The sequence below is a fragment of the Falco peregrinus genome, chromosome 8 (genome assembly GCF_023634155.1).
Source record: "Falco peregrinus isolate bFalPer1 chromosome 8, bFalPer1.pri, whole genome shotgun sequence".
Lineage (NCBI taxonomy): Eukaryota > Metazoa > Chordata > Aves > Falconiformes > Falconidae > Falco > Falco peregrinus.
In genome coordinates, this window is record NC_073728.1 from 28,953,960 (window position 1) to 28,980,944 (window position 26,985).

Genomic DNA, 26,985 nt, shown 5'->3' on the forward strand with positions numbered 1-26,985 from the left:
GTGCTTAGTTGCCAGCTGGGGTTAAACCGCAACACATGGCAAGACCAGGGCGGACCTGGCAGCATGTCTATGTCTTCTCCTTGAAGCACCTCCACAACCCTAGATGGGCTTCCAGCCTGAAAAACTCTGTGTTTGCAGATAAACTGGAACAAAGATCTTTTTCAAGAAAACAGAAAAAGCAGCTAACAAATATCCCCGTTTCCACAGTGTGCTAAACAGACAGGTTATTTCTTCAGGTCTGTTGTCAGTCCAACACATAACAAACTTCAGCAACCTCTGTGTTACAAACATTTTTTCAGTATTTTCTCTAGATCCCTAGAAAAAAAAACTGTATTCCTATTAGAGCATGGCTGTGTGCCTGATACAACTGTAATAGGGGCCTGTGATATTTGCAGATATACAATTGTGCTTCCCCTGCAGGTTTCTCCACCTGCCTGTCCCTCTCCTTCCCTTTGTGCCAGCCGGCTCAGCTGTGCTGCAAGGAGGAGCCATCCCCTCTCTTTCCTCCTCCAAAGTGCCGAGTCAAGACAACAAGAAAATCATCCATATTGCTCCTTCAAGATACGAAAGTTTGTTGGTTTTGGGGAACACAGTACAATTTGAAGAAGTCCTAACAATGAACATGATTTAAAGTGGCCTTGAAAATGAAAGATTAATTGATACAACTGCTGGCAGCTGCTCCAAAATTATTTTTTAATCAGGGAAAAATAATTTTCTACTGGGGAAAGGTCTCAGAAATGTAATTACCACACTATCGATTTACCCTTATAAAGGCTTCCCAAGCGATAAGATACCACCTGGCAAGACAACCTCATTTTCCTGAGTTTGAGTTTATGTCCTTATGTGGACCTGTTGGAGCGAGTCCAGAAGAGAGCTGAGAAGATGGTCAGAGGGCTGGAGCACCTTTCCTACAAAGACAGGCTGAGAGGGTTGCGGTTATTCAGCCTGGAGAAAAGGCGGCACTGGGAAGACCCTATTTGCAGCCTTCCAGTACCTAAAGGGGGCCAGCAAGAAAGCTGGAGGCTGACAATGACAAGGGAGAAGGGCTTTAAACAGAAAGAGGGTAGATTTAGATGAGATGCAAGGAAGAAATTCTCTAATATGAGGGTGCTGAAGCACTGGAACAAGTTGCCCAGAGAAGCTGTGGATACCCCATCCCTGGAAGTGTTCAAGGCCAGGCTGGATGGCGCTTTGAGCAACCTGGTCTAGTGGAAGGTGTCCCTGCCACGGCAGGGGTGGCGGAACTGGACAATCTTTAAGGTCTCTTCCAACCCAAACCATTATATGATCCTATGTGGAATTTAATGCCTAAAGAAGATGCTTCACTAACCTTTCTGAATAGGAGACTGGAGCCCTGTCGCCCTCTGGAAAGGAAACTGTGTATTTTAGAACAATGGGATTTAGTCTGGATCAGGGCATGAAGAGTAATGTGAGGGGTGAAATGCTGTGCTGAAAGGCAGCATTTTGAATGCACTTCTTATCTCAACAAAATGAAAGGTTTTACCTCATAGACAATGTATTCAAGTATTCAATATATTCAAGTCTGCAGGAACATTAACTTAAATTTAAGAATAGTTACAATAATTAAAATTTAAAAAAATGTTTCATTCATATGATCTCAGCCATCTAAAAATGTTCTTTAAACAAGGCATCTGTCTTAAGTTTTGGTAATTAGACAAATGCTAGTTATTAACCACATTTCTTCGATATTACAACTTGTCAGAGTAAATACTGCTCGCAGACATCTAACAAGAAACATGGAAATACAAGGTATTTTCTTGAAGACCCTCTTCAAATAAAGCAGAAAAGGAAGCAATTCATTTTCATCACTCCTACTAGGACATTGACTCTGAAATTCATACCCAAATATTTATTTTTATAATAATATGCATTTGTGTGTGCACACAGAGAGCACCATGAGGCTGCTATGTTCATATGACATGAGGTTCAGGCCCCTCAAGAGAAGGGCAAGGCAGGGCAGGGTGCCTGATAACAGCCGCACCTGACTGCTAGACCCCTCCTCAGATACCTCCTACTCCCCGTGTGGCAAAGAAGCACCAAATAAGATGGCACAGAGGAAAATCAAACACCAAATCCCTGCCAAGTCTCCCTTGCAGGCAAACACCCAGAGCCAGACCCCATCCTTCTTCCACATAAAGCCAATGGAGATTGTACAGGAATCCCAGCTCCAATCAGTCACTCCTTGGATGTCTTGACTGGGATACTTAATGATGTAAAATGAAACTGATTTGCAGTATTTCTTATGCATCACAGTTTAATTAGTAATATCATCTCTCTGGGCAAGCTTTTACAGATCACGTTTCAATTAATTCAGTTTATAGCTGTCTAATTATGGGTGCTTCTTGAGTTCATGTATTAGTCATGAATGAAGTGTATGTTTGTATGAGGGGAGGAAAAAACCACCAGGAAATACTAAATTGTGTTAGAAGGCTGGGTCAGTACTTGAGATGCATCCAGAGAGGCGGCTGTAAAGGCTGCTCCTTTTTCTACATTTATTTTTCCTCAGTGCACTGCATGACACCTTGCAAGTTAAGGTAAGATTTTTCTAACTGGCTGCTCACATACTGGTTTTGAATCTGGAAAGGGCTAGACCTCTCTTGCTTCATATAGCTCATTGCCAGTCATTTTCTTGTGTATACATATATTCTGAAATGCGTGGAAGCTGAGAAAAAATCCAGTGTGCCTTTCTGTGTCCACACAGTCTCCACAGTGCTGACAACGGTAAAACCAAATAGTTTCCTTTGGCAGCAAACCTAAAACAGATATAACCTGGAAGATATCCAGGAAAGTGATATAAGTAGCACCAAAGTACAGGTCTGATGGAATCATTCTTCTGATCCTAGAAATGCTTTTGAACCTGCTGTTCATGGTGTTTCTCATCTGCTGTCGATAGCAACTGAAACTTGTTTTGTCAAAGGTGAGCACATTCCTTCTAGGTATCAAGGTAAATGAAAATCTGTTTTCTAAATGTCCTGCCAGGGTTTAAGGTTGATTTGGGTTTTGGGTGGGGTTTCTGGTTTTTGAGGGTTTTTTGAAAGTAAAATTTATATGAAAGAGTTGAATACAGGGAAAAATATCTGCAGCCTGAAGAAAAAAAAATAATTCCCTCCACCTGAAATACTGCTGAGTAGTATTTATGGCAAAGTTCCTGGAAGCAGTGGCCTGTGGCCAGCTGTGGCCCTCTACTCCAGTCATACAGTTCACAGTAATAGTATCTTCCTTTATATTATTACCAGTGAATGCTAACATACCTCTCAGTGTGCTGCCCTATGAAAGGTTTTTGAGAAACCTTCAGAAAAGAACCGGTTTCTTCTCTCACCCCAGATGGCATGTGACATAGAACTCAATAGACAACCAAAGCCAGTGTCAGAAATTGTCTCTCTTTTCATCAAAAATAAGAATCGGAGTTAAACGCCTACATGAAGAAGCGTAATGTCTAAAGTCTTGCAACATTTTGGAGGCAATGTCCAATGTACATTAAAAACAAGTGTGAAGGGAAAAAGATAATATTTTTGCAGCCATATAAGAGAATTTCTGCTGAAGGTACCTTAGACCCCACTGATGGCCTCATAATTTGAGGCTTCCCTTTGGCAACTCTTCCAACCCTGTCCCTGCTGCACATCATACTGTAATCCCTTCTGTATTTAATGTGCACCACCTCTAAAAACATTCCCTAAAACTGCTCTTATTTTGGTTTTGTTTGTTCTAAAGGACCCTTTTTGAGACATATGACAGGAGGGAAGATTTAACCGACCTCCTAAAGGATAATGTCATCTTTAGATCATGCTCATTATAATTCATAAGTACTTCTCCACTTGACAGCTCTTCAGTTGCAGTTTCAATCTTATGCTAGTTTTTTCTTGAGAGCCCTTTTCAATTTTCCACATTGCTAATAGAGCCTGAGGCAAAGCTAAAAATCATTTGGGCTTCTTGAAAGGATCAATAATTTTTGTGTGCCGTGCATTTTAGAACACACAGCATCACTGACAAAAACACTACCCCTGCACTGATAAATATAACACATCAAATAACGTCAGAAGCTTCCACATAACTTTTTTTTAAAAATTTCAATAACTACTTGCAATCCCACACGCAGAAAGCAGCTTTAAGTATATCTCAGACCAAAAAAAAAGGTTTAAAATAAAGTCATCCGAAGACTGAGTAAATAAATTCTTTGCCAAACACTGTCATTTTCTCTGCATCCTGGCTCACGTAAGAGACTATGCAGGGCTAGAAGGTCTAATAGTTTCACTATTTGTAGGTGTATACCACCATAAAAGCTGACAGAAAAAAGTTCATTCTGCTTTCCCTGTCACCCATCCAAGCAGTCAAGGATATCTGATCAGGTGCTTGAACATGCTGTACTCAGTTAGCTCAATAAATTATTCGTTCAGCACCATGCAGAGCAAATTATATTTTAGGTGGACAGCATTTTTGCTTGCAGTTAATTCACTTACAAGACAAGCAAGAGACTGCAGTGAAAGAAAAGGAAAGGATCACTAATATAGAGCTGTGTTTTTCTCAGTTTAAAGCTTCTAAAGACATTGCTTACAGCGCACATTGGGGCTGACAAACAGTGCTATTCTGCATGTGCCTTGTTTAGCCCTTGCCAAGAGCACGTTACTTCACCGAAGGTACGTTGAAGCCTCTAGCAGACTGAATGGAGATGCACATGTTTCTCAAAGAAAGCAAGTGTTGAAGTAGCATTAATCAGACCATACAGCAAACATAGTTTTCCATAAGGAATCCTCTCGGAGACATAACATAGGATCAGAGTATAAGGAAGGAGAGAAACACAGCAAAGAGATTCTTATGTTTCTTCTCCCTGCCCCCCCCCCCCAACTACCATTCATTCTTTGCTTCTGCCTTCCCTACTACCGTTTCTAATATAATTTAGACTGCTTCATCAACTCCCCACGTCTATGATTTCCAACCTTCCTTTTCCTTCTCCACTTCTGTATTCTTGAGATTAAACAGGAAACAGAGAATCTGCACACTTGGTACAGCTCTGTAAGCACGTCCCCTGTGCAGGCACCAGAAAATAAATGAATGTCAAGTGTTGATGTGTTAGTGTTTTGCATCCACCGAGTTGATCCTGCCTATACAACATTCAGCAGAGCACAGCATGTTTGGTTGTATTTTCATGCCTGACAATTAAAAAGACTTTAACTGAAAATGCTTCACTGAAGAAAGTTGTAATGAAAGTAGAACTGGTCAAAAGCCTTTCACAGAAATAATAATTTTGACCAAACATTGTTTAGAAAGTTCCCAAGGAAAAAAAAATAAATCTCCTTTTAGAACAACAACATTTTTAAACATCTCATCCCAAATGGAAATATCAAAACTTCCCACTGACTAAAAAGCTTCTTTTCCACACACGCACCCCACCCCCGTTTTGGGGAGAAAGGAAAAGAAGGGAAGAAAAAATGGGGAGAGAATTGTAACCCATATTATTCAGACAACAAAGTGTCATGGGTATATCGGGTCCAGATCATTTGGATGAGGCTGAACCAGATGCATAAATTAAGCCAACTCAATGTCAATAACTGCCCAAAATAAATTTTTCCTTTGTCAGGTGTGGAAGCTCATTACCCTTTCCCGCAGCTTTTCTAGCCTGCTGTATGACCAGTGAGAGACCAGTCTCTGCCCTGTTGGGAGGTTTTCTGCATGCTGGGAGAGCTGGGCTTCAGCTTTTGGATCAAGCAGCATTCCCCCACCTGGGTGGGAGAGGGCCAGGCAGCAAAGGTGGGAAGCACACAGGTACTGCCCACACTGCTGTTAGAAAAAGGCGTAACAGGAGATATGCCTACATTGGGCTGCGAGGAAGGGTGGAAGGGCTGAGCAGTGACCCACTCCGTTCCATGCTCATAGGCGGTACTAACTGGAGGGTTATGAGCTACCCTGAGACCCACTTAACACACAATTAGTGATGATTCTGCTCTCCCTCCCAAGGAAGGTGCTATAACTCTTCATTAACCTGACTGACAGCTCCCCTTCCCCCTATTGATACACATAAAATCTTTGAGGCAAAATCTGAGATTAACTTATGTCTCACACTTCAGTAATTGTTCCAACCTCTGAAGGGAAATTCTCAGTTCACCACTGCAGAAGTCCAAGTAAACACATCTTCTATCTCACGGCTTGCTTTCTTCTGGCGGCATACTACTTTTGCCTAAGCTGTTCCTTTGCAGCAAGCCTAAATCGTGGCTCCAAAGTTTCAGGAGACATGCCTTTAAGAACTCCCACATTTATTCCTCACTTACTGTGCTGCCACCCTTTCATCAGATGAACTTGCTTTCATCATTGTTTGAGCTAATTATTTAACATCTAGCTGAACTGCTTTTACCATTCATTAGGTATTTTTGAGCCAGAGGTTATCATACAATCCAGTATTTCTTGGTTTTCATTGTAGCTTCGTATGTGCTATGTTCCCATGGTTTAGTGGTATGTTTTAATCTGGCTTTGAATACCATCATTGGGACCAATTCGTATGAATAGCACAAATTGCAAGACATGAAAGATAATATAAAGCACCAACAGGAACCTCTATAGCATCACCTGATCAAGCCAGCATGCTAAAATGATGCTGACAAATCTCCAGTCACTTCAGTGATACAAAGCTAGAACCGCTACCTGATAAAAGGGGTTTAAGTCCACTGCTGTTAGCAGGCTGAAATGGCAGAGACTCCTAGCACGATTATATGCATTACAGAGACAATAAAGTAAATGTGAAAGAAGAGGAGGGAAAAAATCTGCCTCATTTTCCCAAGTTTTTGAATGGCGCATTTCCATTTGAATCGTAATTTTCATGTTAATAAAATGGAATCAGGTTTTGAAGTGAAAAACAATGATCAAGTCTGTCTTTCCTGCTTCTCTATTTCTCTCCCTCCAAATGGAGAAACTAATTTTCTTTTTAAACTACTCCGGCTCTGAGAAAATTACAAAGATAAGAAATGAAAAAAGGGAAGGGAGGGAAAGCAAGGAAATAAAGGGGATAGAAGAGGAAGCCTAACTGTTTTGGCTCTTTGAACTAATAATAAAACTAAATGAGAAGCCTCCTTTTTATTAACAAATCAAACTCATTTCTCAGTAACAAAACTCTTCATTTGAACTATCAAACCTTTGCATATATAAAAATACTTTGAGACATGCTTAACCTATTTCTCCAGTGGGACTCTGTGCACTACAGCAATAATTATTTTCTGCAGCTTTTTCTCTGCATACATTCCCTTTTTAATGACTTTTGGAGTCCATATCCTTATGAAAGATTTAAAGGGAATTTAAAACTGTCCCCTCTGTCTTCGTATCTCTGATTACCTCCGAGAGAGTTCTCAGCAAGGGGTCACACAAATCCACATTCTGTTTTCAAACAACATCTAGCGTTCACATGTAAACATCATCCTTCTCAGTTTTCTACCAGAACGAATACCGCTCTGAGACCCATGGGTACAATGGGTATCTTCAGCTCCAGTCATGGACTCAGAATCCAGGACCCATATCTAGAGTAACATCTCCCAGACCTACAACTCTACACACTTTATACTAACATCAACCTCCATCCCTTACTCCCCAGGAGACACTAAAGTCTTAGTTTGAGTTTTATACTGAAACCAGAGGTTAAATGATATACAGGGGAAAAAATATTCCAGGTTTCTTATTGCTTTCTATAATTCAGATGGCAAACAGCTGAGCTCCTCTGTGATGGCCTGTATCACCAACTGACTTAGAGAAAAAGTTTTGGAAGTCCTGCCACCATTCTGTTTTCTTCTTCCCAGAAATGAAAAATAATGGCTAACCAAGTGTCATACTTCTGTGGCATTCCCAGTATGGTCAGTCTGCCAAGACACATGATATGGGAATGGAGATGGGACGAGGCAAGGTTATATTAGAAATGCGGAAAAAAAGCATGTATGAAAGACTACTGTAATAGGAAAGATTTATAGCAGTAACTTCAGATACCATTTGAGAAGTATTTCACAGTTCATCCTGTGCCAGTATTTCTCTTGGTGACACATACGCACACAAACCACTGGAGGAGATGCTACAATCAAAATCAAAATAATCCAAGTGGATTTGTCTTATTGGCAGATCAGAGTCTTGTGCAGCTCTCTGTAGAGAATGCAAGATAACAAGATTAGGGATGAAAAATAAGATACTGTATAAATGCAGAAAAGCAAGCATGAGAGACACCTGAGGGTAGTTGTGGATGATTTCACTAAGCCCTGTGTTTGCCAACAAGAATGAGCAAAGTAAGCTGTGGGATATTTACAACCAATATATATGTGTATATAGCACACAGAAGGGCTCTGGTTGCAGTGCCTCCAAAGTGCTGTTTCAGGGCTCTTGCTTGTTCTTTGACATACAGTGTGTCAACGTGTTGGGGTAGGCATGTGTGTGCTTATAAATATTCATACGAATCTGCTTGTTTCCTATTCTGCTGTAGTAACTTTCCCACCCAGCAGGAAGAAAGTTACACAGATTTTTGACAAACATTTGTATCTGTTTATTTTCCTTAATAGTTAATTGTATTCTAGGCAATTGTACATTTGTAGCCATTCTTAATTATCAGAACTGATTTATATATTAATTTTTATAAATATATTACAATATGCTAAATATTTTATCCTACAACAATTCCTCCTTAAAAACAAAAAAACCTAGCATATTTTCTAAAAGAAACTAGTTACATCTAAGGAGAACCAAAAAACATGTCCTTTTATCTTGTGAAAATTTTAACCTTGAATGCTTGTTTATTATCATTCCATTCCTCTCCCACTCCACTCCAAAACAGAACATAAATTGAAGTAATAAATAAAAAGTTTGCAAAATAAGATAGGTTTTGATTCAGATCATTGGAAGATAAAAGGAACAATTAAAATATTAATTCAATAAACTGAATATCTTCAATGTTATGTCAAAACATCCTTTGACAACTTTCTGTGGCTTGACTGAGTCAGCATTTTTGAGCAGGAAAAATGCAATTAAAGCAGTACAAGCCATTCTTCCTACTTCTGAAAAGTATGCAGGAAGATCCAACAGAAGCTGGGGCACGAAGCAAGTCGGTAATTTGTTCAAGCCCAGACAAGAAAACTCTCTTTTCTTCTTAATGATGTCCTTGTCCAGCTGGCTTACTAGCTGCAGTAATTTAAAATCCTTACTACTGCGTAAGACAACCATAAAGTTTTCACAGAGAGAAGTCTGTAGACAGCATATGTATGCCTTAGATTTAACTGCAAATTCTTCTAAAACATTCTAATTCCATGAGTTCAAAATTTAGTATCTGACTTTTTTCAGATGAAGTGTTAAATGCAGCAAGTCTCACAGACAAGCTCAGGCCCTGCTTCATAAAGAGTCAGTAGAAGAGATGTAAACAACTCTCAAAAGTCCAGAAAAACACATTATATTCTACTAGTTCTGTAGAAGTTTTTAATATATTTTTGAGCATGAACATCTGAAAGCTGTCACATAACCCACATATATATAAAAACCTATATTCATTTGTAGGTACATGTTTGTATACAAACATAGATATGTACACAGAAATGTTTATATACATATACACACTTATACTTGTGTGCAAATATAAAAGCAGTCAAAGGAAACATGAATCACCTTTGGATGCCAGGTTCTACAAGATTTTGGACCTCATGGCTTGGAAGAAAGGATTTCCCAGAGACAAATAAGCAATAGATATAGAGGAGAGGTGCCAGGCTGAAGCAGATAAAACCAAATTCTGCTGTCTGAGCTGCTCATTCAGCCCGAGCATAAGCAAAACTGATCTGCAGTTCCAGATGAAATTATGTATTTTCTTTCTTTTAACGGGGGCTGTGTCTGTTCGGAAGGTGATTCTCCTGAAATCAGGAGTACTTCCAGTGTTTCCCATTATTAGTCTTATATCAAAAGACCCTCACCTCAGTATCCCTTCTCTTTCTGCTTAATGTAGATTTTTACCATAAACAAACATTTCCCATCTGGTCAACCACCTCTAATAGAAGAGAGGCAGGATTGTATTTATCAGCATGAAATAGAGTGGTTGAAGACTGTATTTAACCTTGAGGAAGAGTAACAAGATTTGGACACAGGCTGGACTGCAGAAAGCCAGGGGAGTCTATAGTGGGAAGTCTGAAGGACTCAGAGGACAGCGATACAGCACTTAAAAGTGATGAGAATAAGAGCAATGGTGGGAGGAAGAGAAGCTCACCTTTTGGATTCTTTGACTTGGAGACACAAATTAGTCATTGAATCAGAGGGTTGAACAGAATAAGCAAGAGGAAAGGGAAAAAAAAAAAAAAGGAGGTCAGTACAGTGTGACTGAAGACTAGTTGAAAGCTAGTGAGCAAACTGACTAAATGGTGGAGACAGAAATCAGGGCACATGGCCTGTGTGAAAAGGTCCTTCTGGATGTAATCTTTCTTCTACCAGAAACAGCAGCAAGCTCTTGAGCAGAGGGCTCAAAAGGTGTAAGGGTAACTAATCATGTCCCTTTATAGGCAACTACTTTGGTGTTCTTAAAATGGAATATAATCAGTAGAGAGTCTACCCCTCCTTACACCACAGAAAAATTTCTTTGCATGAAACTTATAATAAAACAGGGAGATTTTAATCATAGCAGATACCAATAAAAAGACACTGTGATGAGCTGAAGGTATTGCAGAGCACCAGGGTCTCACTAGCCATCATTAAATGACAAATGATAGAAAGTCACAAAGTAGAGAAATTCTTGGAAAAGATTGCATGCAAGAGTCAAATTCCTAATGACATCTTAAAAACATTTTGTGAGCAGATTAAACAGAATATTGAAGTTATGCAATCTTAGAAAATTATTCCCTCCACAAAACAAAAAGAAAAAAAAAAAAGAGTACAATAAAGGCAATAATAAAACATGAAAGTGGAAATGAATGGACTTCATTGGGAAACTGTTTGATTCTACCACCTCATTTTTGGTTTTATTTTAGTAATTGTAAAGAAATGGGTTTCTACAAAAGCAACAACATCTAAAATACCATGCCCTGTACAAAGAGCTGAAAATAGGCACACAATTTTTTTTTCTGTTAAGATGTCATATATAGGTAAACACACACACATAAGTCAGTAGAAAGATCTGGACACACCTATTGAAAATTAGATTTCAAGTGTTGCATTTACAACAGGAAATTGTGAACTGAGTAGTCAGCAGAATTGAGGAGCAGACTATTTTGAGGATTTGATGTCTCATCGTCAGGGCTGAGCATTCTTTATTTGATTTTATTCCATCATCTAAATGTTATTTCCTCCACCTTGGAAAGAAAAAAAAAGTTAAATTCCCCTAAAAGAAGGGGAAAGGGGAGAATTTATTTTCATCAGCTCTATATACTTTTCAATTAAGAGGAGTCTATTAAGAGGTATAAATATTTTTCTTCTAGTTGAACCATTCTGGCTTGTGGTATTGTATACTGGAACGTTTGGCTTCTGAAATGAGTACTCTGTATGTTCACTGTTTACATTGCTTAAGTGTGCTATCGCTTTTCTGAACAATATGCTAAGAATTAAATCCTCTGGACTCAACTGAAACATGTTTATACTGTAAAACCTAACCTCAATAGTCCTAATGAGATTCTGTAGCCATTTGCTTTTCAATTACAAAAGCGGGTATTTAAATGTTAAATAAACAGAGCATCAGGTACAGAAACATAATGTGATCTGAAAAATGAAGATAATTTCCCCACAGATTCTTAGAAACAGCCCTAAAAGTGCTTTCTCTCTTGTTCTTTCATCAAAACTGACCAACAACCTTAGAAAACTATTCAGCCATTTCTAGGAGACATTCATCTGAGACAAATCCTTTACTGACCTGTAAAATACCAATGTTCTTCTCTATTCAGAAAGGTCTTTTTTATTACCTTACTTATTTGAGACACTTGATTCTGCCAGCATTTCAATATTTGAGAGGCTCAGCTTTTAACCTATCTGAAATGATACCACAACACTGAAGCAGCTTCACGTTGCAGCCTGCCAGATCTCAGGTCTTTGACAACTTGGTGTTACTGAAGTTGCTTTATTCAGAAAAAAGAAGTAAAGGGCAAAGCTAGAGAAGAGCAGCAGAGGAGAGCAGCCACTACTGACTCTGTTGCTATGAGGAGAGGGAAGACTGAAAACAGTAGTTAGTGCAGATGGGAAGGTCCAAACTCACAAAGGAGATGTTCCTATTTCTTGCCTGTTTGCACCTCAACCTGTTCCATCAGCAGCCACCAATTTTCCAAAGCTCTGGCAGAGATGAAATAGACATGACTTCCTATTCTGAATTACCCTTGAATCTTTTAATTAAACCTTTCCTTCCCCCCAGGGAAGCTTAATCAAAAATACAACCCATCAAATCACTGACTTAACACAGGCAGATTTGCTCTAAGCCTTGTTCATTTGCATAGCTGATGACTGTTTCACTTTGGTTTGATCTTCTTGGTCACTTCAGTGAATGAAGTGAGGCTATGCATTATGTGCTGTTTATTCATAATTCTTACACTGAGTATAAGCATAAGATTTATTTGCTACTGTATGCAAGAATGTTACAGGAAGCAGTTTTTAATCACTGACAAAATCTATCATGGAGTGGGATAATCCTATGATTGCACTTGGCTTTAAACATACTAGTACTAGCCTCAGACTTTTTCTTTGGTACTCTGCCTTAATGAAATAAATGGACTTACTGATTAATGTAGTGCTCTGGAGTATCATGAATGACTGCTACCTTTTTTCATATACTTATGCTCAAAAGTAGGTTATGGACATGGGAAGGAGGAGGAGTTTTCCATCACTATTACTTCCTAGTTGAAGAAAATCTACAGATATACATAGATCATGGATATCTAAGAATTAAACTTTGCTACCTTCAGTATCAGCTTAAGTGAGTGTCCTATTTCTTAGTTTAGGGCTAAAAAAAACCCTTTTCATTCCTTGGGGGCTGAGGGATTGGTTTACTAGTCTCAGACTAGGACAGTCTGCCTGTTCTCATCAAACTGTTTCCGCAAAGTCATCAAAGACTCCACTAGTCATTGACATGCCTACAAACATGCTGAAGCAGCAGAAGATGCATTTGCACTTGTATGTATTCCTCAGAGCTGAGACTTGGCTGTTTTCATCACTGGCATGAAGAGATCCTCCCACTAGGATGAAGACCTTGTACTTCACGCTTACTAACACAGAAAACCCGTTCCTATCCTGAAGGAGTCTAAATCAATTACCCTTCTCTGTGCATCTCGTGGAAGGGATGAACAGGCATTTCCAGCTGTGAACTGTTTTTCTCCCTGCCTGAACAGTGAATTAAGTGCCTGTCTTGGAATTCACAAAGCTTAGGCTGATCATGACTTTATAGATTCGCTCTAAATTTCCTCTAAGCTAAGATTATAGTTTCCCTTAATGTAAGAAATAAAAAGGAATAACCCTTCTCCTGTGCAGTTCTTTTGGCTATCTCAGGACACTTGTTTATAGTCATATTTAGCTGGTTGTTATTCTTCAACTTAACATGAATGTACCATTTCCATCACGCAATTATAGTTTAGCACCAGTGCAGGCAGCTTGGTGCAAACTCACATACCTTTGTAGGGAGATGCCAGATAGCTCTACCCACATGTCCTATAGAAATGACTGGAATGTTACAGTGTTCAAGAAGTGTTTTGTTTTCCTGGGTCACAGCCAACCAGCCCCTAGTTCTCCCACTGAAGACTTGATAGTTGTAGATTTACACTAAGATCCTAAAAGTTGTCGCATACAGACCCCTACAAAAAGCACCAGGGAGAACCAACACAATCACAATGGTTTAGAAACTCCATTATTTATTGATGCAGTCAGTACTTTTGAAAGAAGTGTGTTAATAGCATTATCACTTACATTAAGTTACTGCCTAGCATAAGGGCCTCTTTCTTTAACCCCTGTTGTTAGGGGTAAGTCTGTATACACTAGTAGATATGAACATTTAGCCCTCATGAGACAAACCTGGTAAACTCAAGCTCAAAGCAATTAAACACATCACCTGATGGTGCCTAGGAAAACTTTCCAAAAGTCAAGCATCAAACCCAAGCCTTTCAAATTTGAAGATGGTGCCTCTCCCCTAACACCCACACTTTCATCCTAACACTTAGGGGTTTTATGTTAATTTTCATATGCTACATTTTTCAGTGCAGCAGAAAAACAGATAATTGCACTTGTAATTGTGGTGTTCCCTTGTAAAGTCTGTCAGGTGTTAGAATACTGACCCCAGTGCCTGTGCTAATTAGATGAAGTTGCAGAAAAAGAGGCACTATAAATCAGATGCCACTAAGGAAGGTGGGAGGGAGGAGTGTGTGAGAGAAATAAAGGGTAGGAGGAAAATCTGTTACAGCTCTGACTCACTGTCTGCTTGTAATCAAAGAAAGGTTGTCAAATTGGGACTTCCTTATTTAATTCACAGAAGTCATTGATGTCCAGACCCAGTGACAGAATTGGTGAGATTTGGATCAAGCCTGTCAGAGCAAGTGAAGTAACTTGCATTTCCTGTGAATGGGATGAGTCATGGCAGTTGATACCTCCTTCCATAAGCTAAAGTGGAAAATTACTTATGATTTAGTGACCAGCTTTTTTCTATCCTGCTAAGGTCTCAAGAAAGTAGGCAGCTTCTTTCATATTGGTTGACCTCGCCCAACAAAGCCAACCACAGCTCCTGAGCAAAAGTACAGATGAAAAGCGTATCTCCATTGGTTATCTGAAAAACAGTCTGGGCTTTTGCAATGACTCGTTGATGAATGTGGGTGTGTAAAGGCGTTTGTAATCCAAACTCATAATGATGCAGTAAATAGGCTGCTTCGAGGCATGCGCAGCAGATTTCAAAAGGAGAATAGCTTATAATTTGCAAGAAAAAAGTTAATGTTGTAGTTAAAGTGTCTAATGTTAGTCGGTCTTAGGGAAATTTAGAATTCAGGAATGACTGACAATACTACTTTTCAGCCTGATTCAGTTCACCCTTTTCTCCCCATAATACCTGGTTCCAGCCTATACACTTCACATGAATGGCAAAGTCAACTGTTAAATTTTTTTATGGCTTTCCTAGAGCACAGAAATCATACAGTAGCTCACCACTGGGAAACTGGGCCAGAAAACAAATTAAATTACTCCAATGCATTTTGTTAGAGCAGAGAAATAGGGATGGGAAAAAATGTGGGATTTAGTTTCTTTAAAGGTATCGGTGTGGACTTTTATACATTGTTATGAGCAACCTCACGTATCAAATGTTACTAACAAAAAGCTAGCTGTATTTTTTCCAGGCTGGAATAAGCTTTCATCTGTCCAGCCAGAAGCACCAGCAGTGTGAGCTCATACCTGCCTAGGAGACAGACAACCAAGAATACCTTTGGACTATCAGCTTTTCAGAACATTTAAAATACCTTCTGTAATGTTTGTAAGAAATTATTATCTCAGTGTAATCCTATGTGTTATAGCAGCTAGACTCACCTCAACTCAAGAGAACAGGAGGACCCAGGAAACAGAACAACTGTTGGTAAAAAAAAATGCAAAAGGGTGTGCAACTTTAACTTATTATATTGTCAATAAGTTGGATATATGGTTGGCATAGAATATGACAAAAGAGCAGGCCAACACACTCTCATATGATATACTCAAAAGGAGCAGCAACAATCGGGGAAACGAACAGTTCTTTGTACTGACAGGTACAAACATCTTGTATCGCATACATTGCTGGACAGCTTTTGAGGAAAATAAACTTCACAGGAGAATAACAAGGATTTGTACACTGGATGAACTGATTTCTGGGGAAAAGATTATTTGAAATTCAAGCTGGAGTGACTCCATTCTCAGGAAGTTTAGACCAGGTTCCATATGAACTGAATATGCATAAGAATTCAGTGAATAACTGTCCAAGAATAATGAGAATTAATATTGCATATAAGATGAGTACTGCAGTTAAGAGGCAGAGCTGGGGAAAAGGGAATTTGATAATCTATAAATATTTGAATGCTGCAGCTACATCTGATTGAAATTCATCAAATGTTCATCTTCTTTTCCAAACAAAGTGTCTCTGAAAAATGCCATAGCTGCTTAATCTTGCTCAGGGCTGCTGAAGGAGGTTCTTCTCTAAAATTACAACACAAACTATTTTGATACAAAATTTAAAAATAATAAAATACCCATGAACTAATCCCTCTGAATTCTGGGGGGCAGGTAGGAGGAAATCCAATGGTACTGTTCTGTCTGTGTAAGGTTTCTCTTCTCCCTTCTCTCTGCTGCTCTGCTTAGCGTCCACATAAGCAGTTGCACCAAGGGTAGGGCAGCCGATGGGTGAAAAGCCCACCTAGAATCCAACACATCCAAGCTCATATTCTGGTTTTTTTCAGAGAACTTCCTAGATAGCTTCAAACAAAACTCTTTAGCTCCTCTGAAGCACCAGTCTCTGTAGAGGTGCTGATTCTACCCCTCCTGCTGACATGAGCATCCAGGAGCAGACAGGCAGATGCCCATCGGGATTATCTGAACACACAGCATCCTGCATGTTCCACATGTGCTCTGGCTAGGAGAGGTTCACTGTGGTCATCTTCACAGACATGTAGAGACCACAGGAAAATCATGAACCCTTACAGCTACTAAAAAAAGTATCTATAATTACTCATAGAGGTAATTTCCCCAGGATTATTTAGAATAGCGGGTACATGACGTGCTCCCAAGGCCAGCTTTAGAGCACCATATCCTGTGAACAGAAGCTCCCTCTCCATTTTGCTTGCTATTCCAATTGGGTTTAGCTTACCCTCTGCACCGCAGAGAATGAGTGCTCCTTAGCTTATAATCCTGTGGGGCAAGCATTTCTCATAATCTATTAAATATTTAGACCTTCATATAGCAAGTAATGCTGCTAACTTGTTTGACTTAAATTATACCCCACTGGCAAATCAAATTAGAGAAGATTTGAGTAAATCTACCTTTTAAAACAAAAGCTGATTTTCTCCGTGTTCAGCCATTTGTGGGATTAACTTTTTTAATGGGTTCTTATGTGCACAGTGGTTTTGTTTTCATGGATACTAGAAGAGGATGAATTATTCATCAAGGGGAAAAAAATCTACAACATGCATTTTCATAGCATATTTAGTTCCTTTTGTCCCCTTCATAATCAATTCTGGTTACAAATGAATGTGTTACTCTTAATGGTGCACTGATAACTCACTTGGACCATTCATTCAGACCTCCTCACCGAGTGCCTTAGGAAGCTGTCACTAGCAATGGGAAACTGGGAGAAGATCCATTGCGACCTCCCCTCTTTTCCCTACAAAGAATAGACTAAATCTTCTGCTCTTTTCCTTATCTATAATTTTATAGACACCCCACCTATTCTGCAGTACAAAAAAGAAAAAAGCAGTTTCCCCTCTTGCTCCAGCGATAAGTTTGAATGGAGGGAAGGAAGAAAATGGCCTTATTAATGTTCAGTAGGTTGTTTTTATGACCTAGGAGGACAGAGAGCAATGGCTCATGGTATCTACATCAGAAGTGGGGGCAATTTAGGCCCAGACATATAGAGACATCACAGAACTAATATGGGAACGACTACAGCTATGTCACTGGTGACATCGATCACAAGGTATTTGTCTCTGTTCCTGGACTGCTGACAAGCTGTCATCAGTGAAGAACCATTGTCATCAAGGAACAATGCCTCACCACTTAGAGCAGAAGTAAATGGAACTTGCCAATTCTAATCCAGGCAGTACAGCATTTATCAACTCCTTATTGCCCAGCTGGGAACAAAGAGAGGATTCTACCCATTTTAAAATTATTATTATTATTTACTACTATATTGGCAACACAGTGCACTGAATAGTTTTAGAAGAAAAATTTATGCTCCAGAATTCCTAAGGGCCAACACTCAATCCTTCTCAATACACACAATAAAATAGAGAATGAAAACACATTTATTTCCTTTCTAGTCCAACCGCTGCTGTGCCACAATGGTTAGTATTGAATACTATTCTGTTTCAAGCGTTGGAGCTCTATGCTAAACTCCAATTGCCAATGTCAAAAGGGAAGCATTCCCCAGAATGATACCACAGTTATTCTCTGCAGTTTCCACTGCTGTGGTTGTTGCTGAATATCTTGAGTATTTCTGGGTACCGGGCTGAAAGGAGTACAGTGTGTCCCACTACAATTCTGTGCTCTTTCATCCTATAAAGATCACACAGATCCCAGGCAATTAACAGTTTGCAAAAGAGTACATTAACACCAGACACTAAAAACCTTTTATAGTCTAGAATGGCATTGAATGAGCAATTACAAAGTTAGCTTTTCGTTGTTATTGCTCTTAGGAATCCATGTAACAGTGATACTCATCAAGAATACCCTCTAACCTCAAATCTGGAGTTGTGTTGTCCAGCATGGAAACAGTGTTGGCATATTATAAGCTAAAAATCAGACACATTGCACCAGTGATGACTATGACAAAAGGAAGTCACAGAGACTTTTCCCAGGAAGCCCCCAAGACCTACGTCCAACTGATCAGTAACCCAACTTCCATGGTCAGGAATCTGGACTTCCCTGCCCAATACAAGCACACCAACAGAATCCTGGAGCTGAAATGCCTCCATATGTCAAATCACAGTGATGTTGATGAATGTTACTTTAAAATTAGTTACTGAACTGTCGCAGCACTCTCCAAACTAGCCAGCTGCAACAAGGTCTTTTACCAGCTTCATGCCAGTCCCTCTGCTGCCTTCTCCTCACACAGGGCAGGCACTCTCTCTCTGCTCCTTCCTCAGCTGCTCTCTCTTTGTTGGCTGCCCAACCTCTTAACAGAACCAGCCACAGCTGCACCTTATCTACGTCAGCCACACCACCCCCAAGCCAGCCCACAGCTGTATATTATTAATGTTAATTAGCCCAGCTTCATTCCTCTACACTTAAGTAATCAACACTCATGACAGAATAGAAATTGTTGAGCTGCCATTATCCAAAGCCAGTTTCAAACAGAGTCAAACTGAGGGAAAAATCTACTAGTTCACTTAAAAGCCCATTTGCACCCTAGTTCCCTAGAAACTTCCTCCCATCCGCAACACACTGCCACACAGGGGTCCGATTCCAAGCCTGTCTCCTCTCTATGATTTGCCACACGCATAGGATGAGGACAAGAGTTACACTGGTATGCTGGCACTGATACAGAGGAGACTAAGGAACTAGTGTCACTTCTGCCACATGAATCATTACTTCATGTTTGATATTTCTTTCTAACACTAAAACCTTCTTCTCAGTCAGAAAAATCCCCAAATACATATACAGCATCTAAAAAAAAAATAATAAGTTGAACAAGCGTCTCTCTTCCAAAATTATTTGCACTGACAACTTCTGCCATGGAAGAAAGAAACCTTTTGTCCCAGGTGCCCACAAACTCATCACATCCTGTTGCCCTGCCCTGCCTGTAGCACACTTCTGTTATTTTAGGGTTATTCAATGCCAATGCAGGTTGAGACCTCTAGGGTTGCACTAGAGAGGTTGAACACTGGTGAGGTCTTTATTATGGTAGAGAAACACTGGAGCAAATAAGAGCTACCATTACCTAGAAGACCACTTTGTCTCTCTAACTGAAAATAAGATACAGAGCTCAAAGTACTACAATTGTACATTCAAAGAAGTCAACTTAGCAGGCTTTTAATTCACAGGTTATAAAATAAAATAATTGAAACAACCAGTATTCTAATACCCATTTATATATAAATAGGTAGGTTCATACAGATTTCCACTGCTTTATTCAGAACCTGTGTTGATATCTCTGAGCACAAACTTCTGTAGGAAATGGACCAAGTTACCCATGTTCCAGTATGCATTTGTAAGAACGTGGAGAAAGAGCTAGTACCATGCAGAGGCAAAACAGCTAGAAAAATGTGGTTTCCTCTCCTGGAATACAGATCAGGCAAGATCCTTCATGGCATTTACAAATGGCTTCATGCTCTCTCTTTTACTAGGCTACTTTATTTTTGCAGCAAATACCAGCTAAAATATGAAATATTTTCTGCATATATATATATTTAGAAGAGCAGTTATATCGCCACACTATGAACTAGCAATTTTTTTTAACTGCTTAACAGAGTGGATAATTAAAAATAAATAAATCAATGTTTTGACATATCTTTTTTTCCTCTAGATTCTATACTGCATTGTTTTCATAATTTAAAACATCATCAGTTGCACTGATCCAGTGAACAGATGGAATTATCAGCCCACAAGAATCTGCACAGGGCGATTAGAAAATTCAGAGACAAGATTAATACAAGGAAATTAATTTTCAATGATATCAGTCCAGCACTGTATACAAAAATTCTTATTTTCCTCTGACTCTACAGAGACATGCTAATAGGTCTACTGATGCTTTCTGCTTTACCAAGTGATGCTTTCAGAGTCTCCAGGAACTGCCTGGAATTTTAAACCTTCATTACATCAGGATTGTACTATTCTTTCCCCTCTTTATTGGTTTGAGTAGAGGGAGTTTAGTTAGGAATGGGGGGGGGGGGGGGGGGAAGACCATGTCTCTTAAAGACACTTCAGTGACAGCAGAAAGAAAACAGTCACACATTTCTACCAGGTTTTTTTCTCTTTTTCACCCTCCCTTTCTGCATAGACCCAGAAGAAAGATGTCCAGAAAGAATCACATCCACGTCCTACCAATGGGATGCAAATGTAGCCCTTCTATCAGTAAGACCGCACCAGTCTGAAAAAGTGAATGCTACAGAACCAGAATACCTTTCCCCCCAATTCTGGGGATGGGAAAACCTAGCAGAGTCCTTTTAAAAAAAAAAAAAAACCAAACGCACAGCAGGCAACCTGGTGCTCTATATAGGCAACCCACTCCCTTGAGCACTTGATACTACTCTGGAGGCTGCTAGGCTCAAGGAAAGCAGATGCATATAGCAAGCCCCTGTCATGTGTGATGCTGGCAGATATACCTGCAGTTCTGTGTTTCTCCCGTTCTCGACTCTTTCAGAGCAGGGAGTGGGGTAAGACAGTAATTCAAGTTTACCAAGTGAGCTGAAACCTGACATATCTATAGAAAATGCATTTGGGGGGCTAAAAATAAATAAATGCCATCCCACACTCTCACTGCCTTTGGATTCTTAATCATTTCTGTATTAAGCTATCCAAACTCCACTTGCTTCAAATAGCAGCAGAGGAAGGGGAGGGAGGGGAACAGGAAACAGAGAGCAATCCATGAATTTACAAATTACTACATATAGGAGGGCACATATGAACGTGATTAACAGAGCACAGGGCATGATTGCACCATATGAGATCAACTCAATTGACCCCAAAGAACTGATTTTAGATACTTAAATGTACAATCAATGCGAGAATCTATCTCCAGGCTTGCTTACGATACTCTGCCTCAGTTTCCCATTGGTAAAAGAATTATTGCAGTGATTAAAAAATATTCAGTCCTCACTGGGGTGCTGGCAGAAGCCTGTACATGATATGTGCTGGGAGAACTTCACAAGTGTGTTGTTCTACCCAGAATAATCATATTTTTCCACTTGAAGTCTATACTTTGTACAAATGTACCAAGCACATTTGAAAACAATTTGTTCTTGCTGTTAATTTATACAAAAAATCCCACTGCATTGGCATGACATTAAGAGGGGGGGAAGAAAAAAAAAAAAAAGAAAAAATAAATGTCCAAGAAGACAAAGTATTTGATACTGAGAGGATAATAACCCTGGATAGATTCCCAGGCTGGCGATGCCATCTGTCTAGTGGATGTAGAATCCAAGGACCACTGTAGTCCATGGTAAGACCGTCTTTAAGACTGATTCAAAGCCAAGGAGTGCTAGTTGAGTCAAACTGATTGAAAACTAGATAATGACAGACATGCAAGAAAGGCATTGATCAGCAGTGGGTCATTCACAGCCTTTCTCAGGAAATCTCATTATTCTGTTCCATCTCTTCATTGTTGCATCTGAAGGCATGAAAAAGCTATATGTATATGTTTTTTTCTCCCTGTATGGAACTAAAAGGAAGAAAGCATGTCTGAATACTAGTCTTTTGTAAAGACTATTTAAGTGCTGGAGTCAGAGGAAAAGCCAGAGATGTGTGTCTGATCCTCTTTACTCAGCCTGCAAGCAGATGAGCTGCAAACTGAAATCAGATGATCAATATTCTACTTATTTCAGCAGATCTCTTAAAAACTTAGCATTTCTGATGACATGGATAGAAAGGTCACCGTTTAAAAGAGACCTCTTGCCTTTACCACAGTTGACCCAGCAGCTCTCATTCATGCTGTTACAAGTCCCAAATACACCAACTGATTTTGATGGCCTCAAGTATCCAGAATCAATTTGCCTCCCATAAGTTTTCACATACTCTTGTTTGACTCCTGCAGTTAAAATAATTTACATCATTGCAGAGAATGACTAAAATCACAATGAGCATTTTTGTTGCCTAAAAAAAATAAAAAAAGTTTCCTCATTGAACAAAATGTATGCTCTCTTCAATTATTTTTTATTATTATTTCAGGATAAAACGAAATAGACACACACTACCTATCTTTTAACTGAATAGAGTTATTTAAGACATCTCCTGTAAAGCCACATTTAAATGTACTGCAGAGTAGCAGACCATACTGTGACCATGTACTTCAATAAGAATTTCAATAGATCCGATTCTACCACAGAATGAATTTCTGCAGCTTCAACTGACAGTTATGACCAAGCCCAAGTGAAAGGTTTTGAAAGTCTCGTGACCAGGTAATAAGTGCTTGCGAACTGGGATAATAAGTGCTAGTGATTCTGTGGGAGGAAGAGGAGGCTGTGTTCAGGAATGGAAACATGTAATCATTTTGAGAATAACTTTTGCAACAGGAGTAAGAAGGTGCCACTTCTCCAGGAGGTGTTTTAATCTACCACATCTTTCTGGCCATATGAGAAAAAGTCAGCCAAGAAAGATATAAATAAGGGGCCAGGGGGCATAATGTGTAAAATAACAGTAGGGAAAAATTCTAAGATACCCAACACCAAACCAAGTAGGTGGAGGATCACTAATGAGGAATGCTCCTGTGACTCTTTTCTGCAGCTGCAGGCTAGCCCTGAATTGCTATGTCTAAGTGGTTGGGGAACACATAAGTTCATTTCTCATTTTGTATTTTTCCTGTTTCCCTCTCCCTTCAACTGTAAAAATGAAGAAGAAAAAGGAGAAGAGAATCTGCACTCAAGACTGGAAATCTAGACTTACCAAAGCTACTAATGTTTCCATATCACAGAATATGCTGCTAAAGGGCAACTAATTTGTTATATGGCAGGCAAGGCTTTCTGTCTCCTTGTCTACCTGATAAATGTAGAAGTCTGTTCCCCCTGATATCGTGTGCAACACATTTCCAGTGTTACATATGTGGCTGTTTATTCATTTTCTAGCAATTAGTATCCTGGGGAGAAATTCTATTGCCACTCTATTTACCTAATGTAATAAAATACTGCAAAAAGCAAAGTGGGAGGAATGTCTTATATTTTACTAGCATTTGCTAATTTTGATCTTTCTAATGATGTCTACTGACCCCTAGCCTGTAGCTGCGTTTCAAAGCAGTTTCTTTAGCAATTCTTTGTTTAATTAAAAACTATTACCAAAGAGGGAATTGAGATCAAATACCTCAGTGGTAGGGAAGATTTTCACTTATTCAGGATTTTTTACTTTACAGAAACTAAATAAACCAGAAGAATAATTTTAAGAGTTTCCTAATTTAGAAGGAAAAAAACCAGACTGGATTAATGCCACATTAGATATTAATAAGAAAAGTAAGTTGCATTCTTCCTCCCAGAAGCATACTCCTATTCCACTGTAAATACTGTCCCCAGTTCTGCTCTTGTTCACAAAACCTGTCAGAAACAAGCCTACGGAAGCCACTGTAAATACACCAGTACAGGCATCTGAATGCGATTCCCTTGGCCAAACTGTTCAAACTGAGGAGGCACAGGAGCAATCCTTTTCCATTTGCACTTTGCTTTTCGAAAAGAAGGACCTCGGCAGCCTGTGCTGAAGCTTTCCATTTGCAGAATTTGGTAACTTCTTTTGGAAAGTTTACTGGGTACCTGGGAGCACAGTAATCCTTAAAAGCCACGGCACTTTCATATAGCTATTTAAATATACTTCAGGATACTACTTACAGGCACATAATACTCAATATTTTTGCCCACATATAATCTTTCTTAGCCCGAAACTGAGGAAGCCTCCCTGAGCTCCAACACACAGAGATGATTTATTTAAGAAGGTGATGAATTTTCATACTGGATGCAATTATTGAGGTCCATATGCACACACAGGTATCTTCACATGCGAATCTAACGAGGTTTCTAGGGAACTTGCCGCTATTACAGATTCACAGGCTCCTTCACTCAGCTCCTAAGAAAGCACTTACAGCTGATTCCATGCTAATTCATTGCTCAATGAATAAGTAAAATCTGTACAGTATAATAAAACCATTGATCATTACGCTTTAAAAAGATTGACTCCTAAATATTTAGGAAGCAGTGTGTATTCAATGGAAATGTTTATTGGCACTGGGAAATTAAACTGTCACCCATGAAATAGTAAAACTCATTAATGCAGAGTTTCTTTTTAAGTGTTAGGAATTAACTTTATGACTGCATCAGTAATGGCAAGCCTCAGCTTTAAATCGCCTGCCATTTAGTATTCGTGAACATTATTAAAACATATTAACCGTAATTTAATTGACTGGGAATTAAAAAAAAAAGGGAGGGAGGGGGAGTAAGGGGAAGAAAAAAGGTCACGGCCTGCAGCGCAGCAGCTGGCTGGGGAGCGATGAGGCGGGCGGCACCCAGCACCGCGCATCCCGCACCCGCATCGGGCCGGGCCGCCGGCGGCAGGACGGAGCCGCGGCCCCCGCGCCGCCGGCGGGGCAACAGCGCCCTCTAGCGCCCGCTGCGCTCCCGCGGCGCCGCCGCCCCAGCTCCGCCGACGGGCCGCGTCCGCGGGGGAGGCTGCGCACCGCGGGGCCCCGCTCCCCGCGGGATCGGCCGCCCCGTCCCCGCCCCGCCTCGCCTCCGTGCGGGGGCAGGACGCGGAGCATCTCCGGGCTCCCGGACCCACCAGCGCCGAAGGTCCCCGGCTGCACCGCGCTCGCCGAAGCGCCCGTAGAGCCGCCGCCGGTTCCCGCCCGCCGCGGCACTGCAAAGCCCAACAGCGAGGGAGGCTCCAGCCTGCGGGGACGGAGCTGGCTGGCACCGCCCGTAGGGGCCGGCGGCGATACCTGGCAAACTTGCTCGGGGATCTCCCCAGGACGGGGGGAGCAAGCGGCGGCTTCCCACCCGGGATGCTGCAGGGGCAGCGGGGACGGCGAGCACGCCCCGGGACCCAGCCGCACCCGTGGGAACCGACGGCGCCCGCCGGCCCGGGGAAGACCCGCGGCGCCAGCAGCGCCGCTCCGCCAAGCCGGAGCGGGGCTGCGCCCCCAAACCCCGGCACCCCCGGACTCCTGCGGGCAGGCGCGGCCCCTCCAGCGCGGCAGGCAGGGGCGCCCGGCCCCGGCCCGTCCCAGCCGGCGGCGCGCAGCTGAGGCCGGGCGAGCGGCAGCGACACCGGCCGCAAAAACTGCGGCCAGCGGAGGAGCAGAAAACCGCGAGGGAAAAACCCGCGAGCGGCTGTTGCGGGCTCCGGCGGCTCCCGTTCCCGTCCACGCCGGCAGGACGGTGCCGCGCAATCCCCCCCATCGGGCCCCAACTTGCCATTTCTAGGCTCCATCGGCCAGCCGGAGCCGGGCTAACTTTCTCAGAGGTCATGCTGCCTCAGCCTCCCGTCTCGGGGAGTTTTTTCCCCACGTCTTCCTCTCCCCCCGCCCCCGGCAACTCCTTGCGCTCCCGCTACTCACAATTTGTTGCGGTTAATCCCAGGTGCCACAAACTGAAGAGCAGCAGAGTGACGCCCCAGAGGGCTCGGGAATCCATGTTCGGCCCCGGAGGGGGAAGCCAGCCGCCCGCCCGTCTCCCCCGGTCCCTCTCTCAGCCTCTGCGCGCTCCCTCTTCCTCCGCGCATTTACTCCATCCAGCATCCAGGCGCTCCGGGGGAAGGGGAGCCGGGGCCGGCGGGGGGAACCTCCCTCCCCGCCCCCGGAGGAGCCGCTGCCGGGGCCGGCGGCGCGCCCCAGCCCAGCCCAGCCCGCTCCGGCGCCGCGGGAAGCCCCTCGCGCGCTGCGGCGGGAAGCGGCGGCCGGGCGCTGGGCGCCTCCTTATAGGCGACAGCCGCGCGGCACCCCGCCCCCGCCCAGCCCCCCGCAAGTCACTCCTCCTCGCCTGCCAGGGAGGATCCTTATTGCAATCTTCACGCCTTGTTGATAAGCATCAGAGTCACGGAGTACATCAGATGCCTGGAGGAAAAAAAAATATTTAAATCTTCCTTTTTCTTCTTTTTTTTTTCCCTTCCCTTCCCGCTCCTTCGGGTACCGCTGTGGCTGGAACGTTTTAAAGAGCCCCCAGCTCAGTTGTTTGTTTGCTTATAAATACATATGTTACACACACATACATAAAAGATACATTTATACCCCGTCATATACAGCGCTGGCACATCCCGACGAGCCCCAGCCCCGCCGCTCGGGGCCCGGCCTTACCCCCAGGGAGCGGGGATGGAGCCTCGGACGGGGCTGAGGCTGGATCCGCTCCCTGGCGGCTGGCCCGGAGCCTCCCTGCCGAGCCCTCCTGGCAGGCGAGCGGCGGTGGCCCCGGGGGTCCCGGCGAGCTCTCGTTAGTGCCCCCCCCGCCCCAAGAAGACGGCGGCCCCCGGCGCTGCGCACCGGACCAGACCTGCGCCCAAGGGCTGCACCGCCCTCCGCGCCGGCGGGGCGATGCTTCGCAAAACAGGATCTCATGACCGACCGGTTGATTTGATGACCCGACTGCTCAGCAGCGGAACAGGCCGGGGTTACCTTCCAGAGAAGGGATACAGGGAAGCAGTTTAAAGACCATCCAGCCTTCCCTGGCG

General features: G+C 41.9%; 1 protein-coding gene across 2 annotated transcripts in view; it reads right to left on the minus strand.

Annotated features, from left to right (window-relative positions):
- The window catches only part of CNTNAP5 (contactin associated protein family member 5), a 296,701-nt gene extending 270,345 nt beyond the window's left edge, over positions 1-26,356 (minus strand). Inside the window, exon 1 of one of the 2 annotated variants that reach the window (XR_008748523.1) lies at positions 25,880-26,192. Coding sequence is in view for 1 of the 2 variants with exons in the window: in XM_055812801.1 (XP_055668776.1) it covers positions 25,880-25,955 (76 nt within the window). In the remaining variant the exon portion in view is untranslated. Of the gene's footprint in view, positions 1-25,879 lie in introns of both variants that reach the window. The other variant, XM_055812801.1, reaches the window with a different exon arrangement.
- Between the last annotated feature and the right edge of the window lie 629 nt (positions 26,357-26,985).